This window comes from Heloderma suspectum, chromosome 2 (assembly GCF_057233095.1).
Source record: "Heloderma suspectum isolate Gila_16-S chromosome 2, 16-S_ref, whole genome shotgun sequence".
Classification (NCBI taxonomy): Eukaryota; Metazoa; Chordata; class Lepidosauria; order Squamata; family Helodermatidae; genus Heloderma; species Heloderma suspectum.
The window spans coordinates 273,686,801-273,699,095 of NC_139459.1; the positions used below are offsets into that span (position 1 = coordinate 273,686,801).

The 12,295-nt window shown below is 44.1% G+C and overlaps 1 protein-coding gene across 1 annotated transcript in view; it reads right to left on the reverse strand.

Moving 5' to 3' along the window:
- The window catches only part of CLINT1 (clathrin interactor 1), an 88,475-nt gene extending 79,024 nt beyond the window's left edge, over positions 1 to 9,451 (reverse strand). The window contains exon 1 of the mRNA XM_084839265.1: positions 9,218 to 9,451. Within this exon, the coding sequence (XP_084695391.1) occupies positions 9,218 to 9,258 (41 nt within the window). The 5' untranslated portion in view covers positions 9,259 to 9,451. The remainder of the gene's footprint in view (positions 1 to 9,217) is intronic.
- Positions 9,452 to 12,295: the final 2,844 nt, after the last annotated feature.

Sequence of the window (12,295 nt, forward strand, 5' to 3'; positions counted from 1 at the left end):
TTGGAGCTGCTCCAGCTGGTGGGAAAGCCAAACAGGAGCAAGCTTGCTCATGAACAATAAGTCAAAACTCTCCAGAATTCTGACTTTGTTTTGTCCGAACATAGCTATCAAATAGACCTAATGATTCAAGAGGAGATGAAGGGATAAAGCCAAAACAGGTCAGAGGTTGGAGAAAGACCTTGAATTCGTCCTGTCTGGGATACCTCTTTATAGATTTAGTATGTACAATCTAGACTCCTAATTTCTATATGCCATGCAGAATGATGTGTTAATGCAAAGAGAAAAGGCTAGAATTCAAATTGCCAAGTCTGCATTAATCTAAAGGTGAATTCAGAGTCTTATGGCCATCCAATGCAGAAGGGGAGGAGCGACGGAAATTATTTTTGCCTCCGCGCTCCTCGTGCTTTGCATTTTGGCTAGACAGGCTTTTTTGCCCATCTAGCTGGGGCTCTACAGAGCAGGAGGGAAGGATGCTGGGGATGTCTGGGCAAACAGTGTAAGCTAGCCTTCCCAGTCCCCTCCCCACCCACTGGCACACTGCCTTTCCCTCCTCTCCAAAGGCGCTTTTGTGACTTCGGAGAGGCAGCCAGAGCGGTTCTCTCCAAACTGACTGCAAGGGGGAGGGGGTGGGAAGCTCGGAATCCTGGGTCCAAGGCTGGATCACTGTCTAACATCAGATCCAGGAATCGGAAATATCCTATGGCCCCCAGACTCTAGGGACCATAGGATTGTTCCCTAGGTCTCTCTCAAGGTGTTCCCAAATTGATGTTAGCCACTCTAAGGAGACATGGTTATTTGCTGTCTTATTTTGTGAGAGACTTGATTATACCAGGAACTGAGTGACTACAGCATCCCCTCAATACCTGAAGTTACTCTTTTGAAAGAAGTGGACAGCAATCCTACTCTTTCCTTCAGAATTCCTACCATGATTATTTTTAACTTTAGTCTTATTTGTATGCGGGCTCAGTTTTTTCCTATTTGGATCTGTGGCACTGCATCTTCGACCAGATGCTAATACAACTATGTGATGATTGGAGAAGCCATTAATGCCAGATGCAACCATGGACAAAAAGATGACGATATTTTTTCAAAGAGATGAGGTAATATGATACAGCCATCAATACTCACAGTTCTCATCTTTTCTAATCCATTCAAACCAGTTTCAAACTTGCATGCTACCTCCTCCTTTTCTCCACACGTGAATTTGCTCAAAACATAGTTTACGCACAAACCAGGAACCCAAACCAGTTTGTTCCTAGTTTGCCATTAATCAGAAGTTGAAGCTTCGAACTCATCTCCTTGTCAGGAGGAAGGATAAGAGGAACCATGCATGTCAGAAGCCTGCATCTGTTTGTGCTCACTGCAATGAAGGCACCCACTATTTTGCAGGTTTTAGGGTTCACAAAGTTGCAGAACCCATTTCCTAATAACCCGACTGCAAATCATGGGTTATGAAGCTGGTTTGCCTAACCTGGATTTTTTCAACCACAATCTGTTTTGTAATGACAAGTCAGGATTTGTAGAAAGTGAAACCAAATGTTGCAGGTGTCCTTCTCCTGGCCACACAGGAGGAGACGGGTGTGTGTTCATGCATGTGTTCCAGTTCATGCATGTTTCTTTAACCCATGGCTTAGTGCTATGTGCAAACTAGCCCAGTGTAATCCCATGTGCCTAATACTTAGCAGTAAACCGTACATAACTGAAACTGACATGAAGATGAGCTCGATTCACATACCTTATTTCAGGTTGAATAAAAGTAGATGATACTTTAAAAAAAACATTTAAACTGTTTTTTTTCCATTTAAATCAGATTTTTATTTTTAATTTTTATTTTGTACACTAAATTTCTCATAAATAATAATTTGGTTCATATTAAACAATCTGAATATAAGTCTGTTGGCCCTACAGTTAATCTCTAACTGAATCAATGCTGTCTATCAGTTACAACAGCCCCAGATGTCATTCAGATTGGAATGAGCCTGTCCCTCACCCCAACCAGGCTCGCACACTCCTTCCCGCCTCCTCTTCCTCAGGGAGACTGGAGGTTTCACTTCCGTTTTTACTAGACCACAGCTTGTCATGCCATCTGAACTGACAACTGTGGTTAACATTAACTATGGTTTGTTTGAAACAAGCCAGCTTCAAAACATGAGTTATGAGACTGGCTTGTTTAAACAAGCCACTGTGTGAACGGAATGCTGAACTAAATGGACCTTTGGTCTGATCCAGCATGGCTCTTCTTATGTTCTTAAGCCATGTTTAACACAGGTAACTTTAACCACAATTCAGGATTTGGAAGACGAACTGTGGTTAACTGAAACTGGAAGCAAAATCTTCTGATCTCCTCCACGCAGCCATGTTGGTGGAGATGTGTGTGACCTCAAGGCTTACCATAGCTCGTTTTTTGTCACACGGAACTACGAACATAATGAAAATAAACTGCCCTTGTCTGTCGGGCAATAAACCTAGTTTTGACCTATCAGTTACGGGAATTTGTTTTGTTTCCTGCTTTGATTTTGTGAGGGTGGTGCTGGACCAAGGCTGAGTGCACCAGAAAGGACCAACACTGTGAAGAACAAAAAATTATGCTGTCTGGAGCGCGAGGTTATTTTATTTTCATGTCATAACCTTAATCCCGTAAACTGTAATGGCTGCTATAACACCCTATATGGGAAGATTTTAAAAGACATTTGTTCCAAAGGTTAAAAAAGAAAGAAAAAATGAATATTTTTTATTTCGGTCCAAGACCAGCGATTAGAAAATTGTATATAGTGCAAGGTCTGGCTTTAAGAATGAAAGCATAAATTAAAATTAAAATAAATGTAACATGATTTAGTAGTCAGATCTGCACCATTTATAGGAAACATATGAAGAACTATAAATGGGAAACTTGATTTAAATTGGTCCGGTTTCTTGCCAATTTAAACTAATCCATCTTATGGCACAGCTACAACTAGGCCACTCTCAAAACAGCTAACATTGTGGCATATTATTCTCAAGCAGTAGCACAATAGATTAAACTATCTTGTAAGTGTTAGGGAAAGCTATGCCACTGGTTATAAGGTAATCTGACTGCGACATAAGCCACATGCTCCTCAGTTCCAAAAGCCACTTTTCGTTGATTTAACTCATCAACTCACCAAGACAAATGAAAAAAAATCCATTCACAGGTCAGAGTTAACCACCATATTAACATTGTCAACATTCAAAGAATAACTCAAGAAAATTACACATGGATGAATAATATTGTCAAGCTAAGAAGATTCCTACTTCTTAATGTTGGCATTTGTTCTTGTCTCTAGTTTATATATATATATATATACACACACAGACACACACAGAAAACTAATAAGCGACCATCAAAAGAACTTTCACAAAGTGAATTTTGAACTGTCACCCCATTCCATTATTAATGTCACTACAGAGACTGAATGCCAGCTATTAAACATACCAATTCAGTAGGTGAAACACCACTGAGCAAGAGCTCACCAAAGGAACAGGAGCAAATATTTTTTGTTTCTGTGAAATGAACCAAGGAATCTCATTTTAAAAGATGAAAAGGTTAACAACAGGTGGGGTTTTTTTCTCCCAAGTCTGTTTGCACAATGCTTTAATTTAAGACAAAACAATGTGATGGCTCTTGTACAACAAGACTGCAGAGGAGGAAATTCTAAATACGCATCTTAACACAATATTGACTATAACTGCAACAATTGGGGGGGTGCACATGGGAGAGAGAGAGAGTGCAAAGTTGTATTGAAGAGATATCTTCTGACAGCACAGACAAGACAATATGCCAAGGCATTGGTACAGTAATTATTCAGAATGGAAGTGCCATGTTAGTCAACCATTTGCACAGCATAGAATACCTGACCATTTCTTGATGACTTAGGACAGAACAATTTAAGTTACCAACTTAACTACACCCTGTCTGGCATAGGGCAAATATTTTGCAGTGTTATAGTCAAGTTGTTAAATAGGTGAAATTTCAAAGCAGCAAATTAAGGAAAAACTATTTCAAACTCATAAAATCAAAGGTCATGTTTGTTCAAATGTTAAAGTTTAAAATTAACCTGAAAGACCGCAGAAAAGACAAACACACTCAAATGAGAGGACTGCAAGTGGCAATTTCATCTCAAGACAGACAGTACCTCACTCTAAAGTCGACATACTGAAGGAATTCTTGTATAACTCTTGTGGTATTTCCATGATGAATTATTTCTAAACTTCACTCTGTGAGAGCTACTCCATTAGAAGGAGACAAGATAAAGTGAAAGACACAAAATCCTCCTGACTATATATAGCAACAGAGCTAATAAGCTGGCTGGTTTGAGCCCCAAACTACTCCATACCGTCCCGTGAAAGCTGTAACACTTTTTTAAAAGGTATAAAGTGCAGCACCGTAGCTTTTCTTTCTCTCTCGCTTTTTCCCTCTTGATGCTGAGAAGTTCTACTCAACTCAAGCTGTAATTGTGCAGCCCAATTCTGAACATGTATACTCACTGAGTTTAAAAGGACTGAAACACAAGTAAATATGAACAGGACTACAACCTCAAGGAATTAAAAGACACCAACATTAACCACTTTTAGTCAACACAGCTAACACAGAAATTATAGAAGGAGGTGCCATTTTAAAAGCTGAGGGAACACGAGCAGGTACAACCATTCCCCCCAAATGTTACTCTTTAACGGTAAAAAAAAGAAGTGACAAGTGCATGAATAGAAGCTTTTGGTATTTTTAATAGCAAAACCAAATACTGCCAGCTTCTAAACAAGCCAGCCTGTCAATTAAGAAAATTGTCTGACGCCCTTTTCTGGGTGGCACCAGGCAAAGGCTGCATTTGTCTGCAAAGTCAGAATTGCAGAGAATCACTAAGCCAGATCTCTACTGCTTAGCTCCTGCTGCTGATGGGAGCACCTACAGTAACCAGGAACTCACCATGGAGAAAAAAAACAGGACCGCTGCCCCTCCCAAACAAGCCAGTAATTGGAAAACAGTTTTGAACCCTGGCTTCAGGCTCTAGCCTGTTAAAGGAATGACAAACAAGGAGCCCCAGTTTGGATGCAACACTAAGCTTTTTCTTCCTAATGAACTTCCGGTTACTGTAGTTGCTCCTGCACCCAAGCCAAGCAGGAGCATTCGGGTAGCATGCACCAGGACACTGCTCACGAACAACTGTGTTGTGTGAACATGACGTCAGTACTGATTTCTTGCGTTTTAATTAGATCCTTTTATTGAGTTTTATATACGTTGGGTGTTTTTATTGATTTTAAATTTTTATATGGATTTTTATTATTTTTATCATGATTTAAGCCACCATAAGAGATTTTATATTGAAAGGAGGGGTCGAAATCCTATAAACAAATATTAGGATGATATGAGCAGGGTTTCTGGTGGTAGCAGCAGCTGAAAAACACTGAACTAATTGTCAGAGCCTGTAAGTTAGTTGGGATATTTGTAATACATGCGAGCAAGAGGATACCAGCTGAGGTCCGGGGAAATAATACAGGCAAATGCAGGAGAACCAAAACAATCTAAGTTGCAGAATACAATTATGCTTACTCTGAATAAGAACACTAAAAGGTTCATGGCACAATCCTATGCAAGTTTAAGCAGAAAGAAGTCCTACAACTTCCAGCATGCCTCAGCCAGGGCATGTACACTTGTATAATTGTCTCAAATTAAGTTGTTAACCTACTGGCATTTTCATTTGGCCGCTAAGAACTTTACAGTAAGCTACTTTTTCACAATTTATCATACATTCTGACCAAACACACCACCTAAGCAGCCACAGGAGTCAGATATCTTAACTCCGCAGAGAGTATAAAACAAAATGCTCAGCTATGGCAAACCTAGACAGCATAGTAAGAAGCAGAGACATCACCTTGCCGACAAAGGTCCGTCTAATCAAAGCTATGGTTTTCCCAGTAGTAATGTATGGCTGTGAGAGCTGGACTATAAGGAAGGCCAAGCGCCGAAGAATTGATGCTTTCGAACTGTGGTTCTGGAGAAGACTCTTACGAGTCCCCTGGACTGCAAGGAGGTCAAATCAGTCAATCCTAAAGGAAATCAACCCTGACTGCTCATTGGAAGGACAGATAATGAAGCTGAAGCTCCAATATTTTGGCAACCTAATGCGAAGAGAAAACTCCCTGGAAAAGACCCTGATGCTGGGAAAGACTGAAGGCAAAAGGAGAAGGGGACGGCAGAGGATAAAATGGCTAGATAGCATCACCGATGCAATGAATATGAACTTGAGCACGCTACGGGAGAGAGCGCAGGACAGGAAGGCCTGGCGTGCTATGGTCCATGGGGTCACGAAGAGTCGGACACGACTGAACAACAACAACAACAACTGAGCATTTCTCAATCAATACATTTTCAAACTCATGGTTTCCATTAATTTATGTATCAATCCACTAATGTTCAATAGCAAGTAGAATGTCAAATGCTGCGTGTGGTTTCAAGGGCAGAGTAGGTCTAAAAATAAGCAAGCGTTTCAAAGCCAAGATTGATGTATATTAATACAATGTCGCTTTCAGAAACTAAGAGCTGAGCTCATACTTTGAATAAATGTTTTGTAAGTTTGGTATGGTATTAACATAAGGTTATTCTTGTACAATAGGGGAGAGCCATTCTAGTCATCCCAAACTCTGTTATAGGCTCTGCTTTCTGACAAGTGATCCAAATCCCATCACATATCTTCTGGAAACTTTCTTGTGAAGCTTTTGGCACACTTTGTTTTTTCCTCTTGGGTTTCTTAGTGTTATTTTTGTTGGCTTTGAAGAGGGAAGACTTTTCCCAAATGTAGTCTAATATTCCTATACACATCTTCATTTACAAAACATTTGTCAACCTGTGAATACAAATCACTACAGGAATACGTTACAACCTGCATTAAATCAAGCTTTACCCACTGCCTGCAATATATTTTTCCAATATGACCTACATAGATGACAAAAGGTTATATCCAACCGTGTTTGTCTGCCAGCAGAACAGACACTGCTGATGGAAGAGATTCCTGTTCCCCACATAACTCCCACATCTTCCCCAAATCTGCTTTGGAGAGGGAGGAGGGTTCCACTGCACAAGTGCATGCCCACTTGCATGATGTTAGATGAAGCCCAAATGCAAAATAAGCAAAGATATTAAACCTAAGAAAACTCACACTATGCATGGTTCCCACATTCCACTGCTCAAGGATTAAGGTCTGTTGTTCTAGAGTATGAAATTAAGGTCTGTTGTTCTAGAGCATGAAATAAAGGAACAACTGTCATTAACTGTTTTCAGTGAAGAGAAGTAGCTGAAAAGATTAATTACTAAGGGTGCAATCCTATGCATGCTTAGATTGAAAAAAGTTCTACAACTCCCAGCATATCGGGATAGTCAGCTGCCTCCGAACTCGGAGACAGCCTACTATTCAGTGTAGGGCGGGCAGCGCAGATCTTCCCTCCGTGCTCTGGCCGCCCTGCATTTGTGGCTAGACAGCTGATTTTGGCTGTCTAGCTGGGGACCTCAGAGCAGGAGGGGAGGAGGCCGAATGGCACATAGGAAGCATCATAACAATGCTTCTACGGTCTCCACACCTCCCTGGGAATGCCCCCTTTTCGCCTGCTCTGCACTGCGGTTAGAAGTGCAGGAACAGGGAAGAACCCTGCTGCCTACAAGGCGGAAGGGCAGGGGTCAGGGAGTAGAGTTTCTAGGAACCAAAAAATTGCTCTCCCCGTCGATGAAGTATTTCAATGCATTAAAATACCATATAGCCTCTTTAGATCTTAACATTCACAATAACACTCTAATCACCAAAGGGTCACCATGTGACATTATAGTCTCAAGATTTTATTTAGCTTTTTTTTCTATCAAATGTCAAGCCATCAGAAGTAAAAAGTAAACTGGTTTACTTAGGAAGAAAAACCCTTATTCAAAGGTCCATAAATGTCGGCTTTGATTCCTACTCTACAGATGCTTCAGGTGGGTACAGCACTAGGTAATGCCAAGTGTTGATGGTAGGAAGGATTCCACAAATGTTTCTTTAGCTGTTTCTTGAATTGATGAAAAGACACAGATTCCTAAAAGTTAACGTTCTTGAGAATTATATTAAAATCATGTTTTCTGAACCAAGTCTAGTACTACACAAGTTCTTTCGATCCAGGTTACCCGAGTGTGTGTAAAGATTTCCGCTCCCTGCCCATAAGCAAGGGTGTGCAAAACAGTGTATTTGCCCGGCCCACATTTTTTACTGACAAGTATCAGAGTTACTATGGCAGCTATGCTAGAAACAGAAAGGTTAAGCTACAGGAATGCAATAGGCTCAAAACTATCTGTTACACATAGTTCCCCACCCCCTTCCAAGGCTATCAAGTGGTTTTACTTCCTGCGTTAAGTTCCTTTTCCTCCTCCACTCCACCAAGGCTTAACTGAACACCACAGTAACGATAAGACAGTCTTGGGTGTAAAGGCATGAGGTCAGAGGTACATTTCTCAGTATCCTGGGCATTTCGAATCGGAGCATGTGTCACCACCTTTCTACCAAGAGAAGCCCACAGGTTGTGCCAAGGCAGCAAGGGCACGCTGAGAAAGTCATTCACAAAGGGTTGCATACAAGTACACTGTGTGGGGAAAGAGACTGGTAAGTTCTGTAACAATTATGCTAAGAGGGGGAAGTGCTGTGACAGAATCACACTAGAATTACAGCTGGACCCTAGAATACACATATAAGCTCCATGGGAGTCAAAGGGCCAAGATCATTAAACGACCAAGTAATGTTACTGAAGTTAGTCATTGTGTGGGGAGTGGGGGGGTCAACTACAAAGGGGCTAAATCCCACCCGACGACAAAAATCCAGGCATAAGTAATACCAGTTACATCAGGTGAAAGTTTCAGCGAGGACTACCAACTGTAAATGGAGGGGAAGAGGAAATGAAAACCTAGGAGGCTGCAGGGAAGAAATCTTAAACAGGACCGGGGGGGCTGGGGGAAGAGAGGTAGAAGGGAGGAAGGTTATAGTGAGACCTTACTATGGGGACGTAAAGCTGGACATTAGGCGCGGACAGGAAGACAGAAACTGGAGTGGAGGGAAGGGAAGTGGGAATAAACGAACTGCGGGCAGGAACTCGAGGGGGTAGAAGGGCGGAAGGCTGTGGTAAGAGTTTGGTAAGAGGGGTGGGGGAGCCAGCCAGGTACCCAGATCTTTCCCCGACACCCCGTAATACTCACGCCTTGTCCACCAGCTCCCGGACTTTCCACATATTGAGCATCGTCGACGTCGTCGTGGCGGCGGCGGCGCCGAGAGATCCCCTCCCGGTCTAGGCCCCTATTAGTTCTCCAGTCTTCTCGTCTCCTCCTCCTCCTCCTTCCTCTCCTCCTCCAGGAGTCCAGCTAGCCACTCTTCCGCCACGGTACCGCCAGGCCCGTCTGGCCTCGCCACCTCCTCAGCTTCGCCAACGGCACAGAGAGAGAGAGAGACAGAGAGAGAGAGACTCGGTTCCGCCTCCGGAAAGCGGCAGCGCAAAGCCTGCTGGGACATGAAGTCCGGCCGCAACGCGGTAGAAAAGTCGTTCCTTGTTAGAGAAAGGCAAAGGCATTAAAGCGCATAGAATCCTGGGAGATGTAGTCCTATAGGCTATGACACCGTGGCAAAAGCTTAAAAAGATCCTCCCGTACCTATGTCCCGCAGGGTTCGCTGGGAGTTGAAGTTTTTTGGGAATCTGATCTTAGATCGGAATGGCTGTTAGATTTACTTTAGTGGAGATAATGCCTAGTAGAGGAAGCTGTGGTGACGGTGTCCTGGCTAAAGGGAAATTACGGCTTAGGCTGCAATCCTAAGTGCAATTACCTGGAACAACAACAAAGTCCCACTGAACGCAGCGGGACTTACTTCGGAGTAAATATACATAGGATTGCACTGTAAAGGTTTCAGGAGTTGAGGTTCTATATGGCTATGTTTGTCTTCAACGAATGTGGGAAGAACGGACGCTAATATTTATTGAAAAGTATTTTGGTCACAAAATTGCTGAGATTCATTAACTGATATAAAGCTCTTTGCTGCAACAAGGAAAACTGAAATCTCAATTCCAAAAATATTAGCGCTCTTGGAGCATAAAGCTGCAGCAAGAGTAGAAACTATTATTAACCTATGGATACTGTTAAAGTTAAAAAGGCAGTCAAACATTTCTACATTATATGTTCCATATAAGAACATAAGGGCCATGGTGGATTAGGCCAAGTGTCCATCTAGTCCAGCATTTTGTTCACACAGTGGCCAACCAGCTGCCTGTGGGAAGCCCACCTATGCAGCAAGAGAGCACCCTCCCACTCATGTTCCCCAGCAACTGGTGTACATAGGCATACAGCCTCTGATACTGGAGGTAACATATAGCCATCAGGACTAGTAGCCATTGATAGCCGTTTCCTCCATGAATTTGTCTAATTCCCTTTTTAAAGCCATCCAAATTAGTGGCCATCATTACATCTTGTGGAAATGAATTCCATAATTTAATTATGCTCTGTGTGATGAAATACTTCCTTTAATCTGTCCTGAATCTCTCACCAATCAGCTTCATTTGGGTTCTAGTATTATGAGAGTCTGAGATGGAGAAAAATGTCTCCCTATTTACTTTCTCCACACCATGCATAATTTTGTACACTTCTTTCATGTCCCCCCCCCCACCTTTTCTCTAAGCTAAACAGTCCCAGATGTTGGGCATCTCTACACTTGCAGGAAAAGGAAAGGTTCCTTATGTGCAAGCACCGAGTCATTGCTGACTCCTAGAGGGACACCACTTGCACTGGCGTTTTCATGGCAGACTATAGCGGGGTGGTTTGCCATTGCCTTCCCCAGTCGTGACTACCTTTCCCCCAGCAAGCTGGGTACTCATTTTACCGACCTCGGAAGGATGGAAGGCTGAGTCGACCTGAGCTGGCTACCTGGGACCCAGCTTCTGCTGGAATCGAACTCAGGTCGTGGGGAGAGTTTCGGTTGCAATACTGCTGCCTACCACTCTGCGCTCTACACCTGCAGTTTATCTCAAATTCATGATTGGCCATACACAGATGTTTAAGGGTTCATTACACAACGTCATTACACAACCATTACACATGGAGAAGCTGACACCATTGGGAAGAGGTGTGCCTGCTGCTGCTGGGCCTGCTGCTGCCGCCGCCGCCGCCGCCACCACCACCACCACCACCACCAGGCCTTCCCTGCGGACTTCGGCCTGGCAGACTGCCAGTCCCTGCAGGACCAGGCCCCCAGGTACCAAGCCAGCTGTGCTGCTTCCACCTGCCCCTTCCTGGAGGGGCTACATAAGCTGGCTGGCTGAGGTGGCCTGGGAGAGCCAGGGCCTGCAGGAGAAGTTGCCACCATTGGGAAGAGGCCTGCTGCCGCCGCCGCTGCCGCCGCCGCCATCATCATCATCATCATCATCATCATCATCATCATCAGGCCTTCCCTGCGGACTCCTACCTGGCATTATTTTTAAGGGGATTTTTAATTGTTTTGTTTTTTTTAATTTCTGGGGGATTTTGTTGTGTTTTTAGGGGTGGGTAGCCTGCCTGATAGGCGGGAGCAAGGGGGCATGTGTCCACCTGATGGAGGCAGGGCGGGGACTGTTGGGGGCCAGAACATACCAAGGCTGGGTGGCAGGTGCTGGTGGAGCGCTAGGGGCAGGCCATGCCAGGTAAGGGGAACAAGGGAGAGATGTGTAGTACTTGTCCCCTGCTCCAGGCCTGTCCAGAGCCAAAGGATGGCTGGGGGAGGCGTGACCCCATCTTCTGGCCTTTGTTTGCTGCTCTGCAATGCCAGGTCTGTTACCCAGAAAACCTCCCTCATCCATGACATGATCCTGGCATGTATTACGGAGACCTGGCTGGCCGCAGCTGCTGCTCCAACCCTTGCAGCCATGTGTCCAGCCGGATTTTTGTATGCACAGCAGCCGAGGGCTGGGGATCGGGGAGGGGGAGTGGCTGTTCTCTACAGAGAGTCCTTGGTCTTCACCAGACCCCCTCTCTGGGAGACCAAGGTTGCTGAGTGCATGTACTGGAGGTTGGGCCCGAAGGGCAGTTTGAGGATTCTGCTCGCGTACCATCCACCCCGCTGCATGACTGACTCCCTGGCCTAGGTGCTTGAAGTGGTCTCTGATGTGCATGTACAGTCCCCTAACTTATTGGTGTTGGTGGACTTCAGCGTACATTCGGAGGCCATCCTCACAAGAGCACCTCGGGACCAGACAGGCTGCTTAACAAGATCAGCCTCGGATGGCCTTCTCTCTGTCCCATCAGCCAGGACAGTTAGAC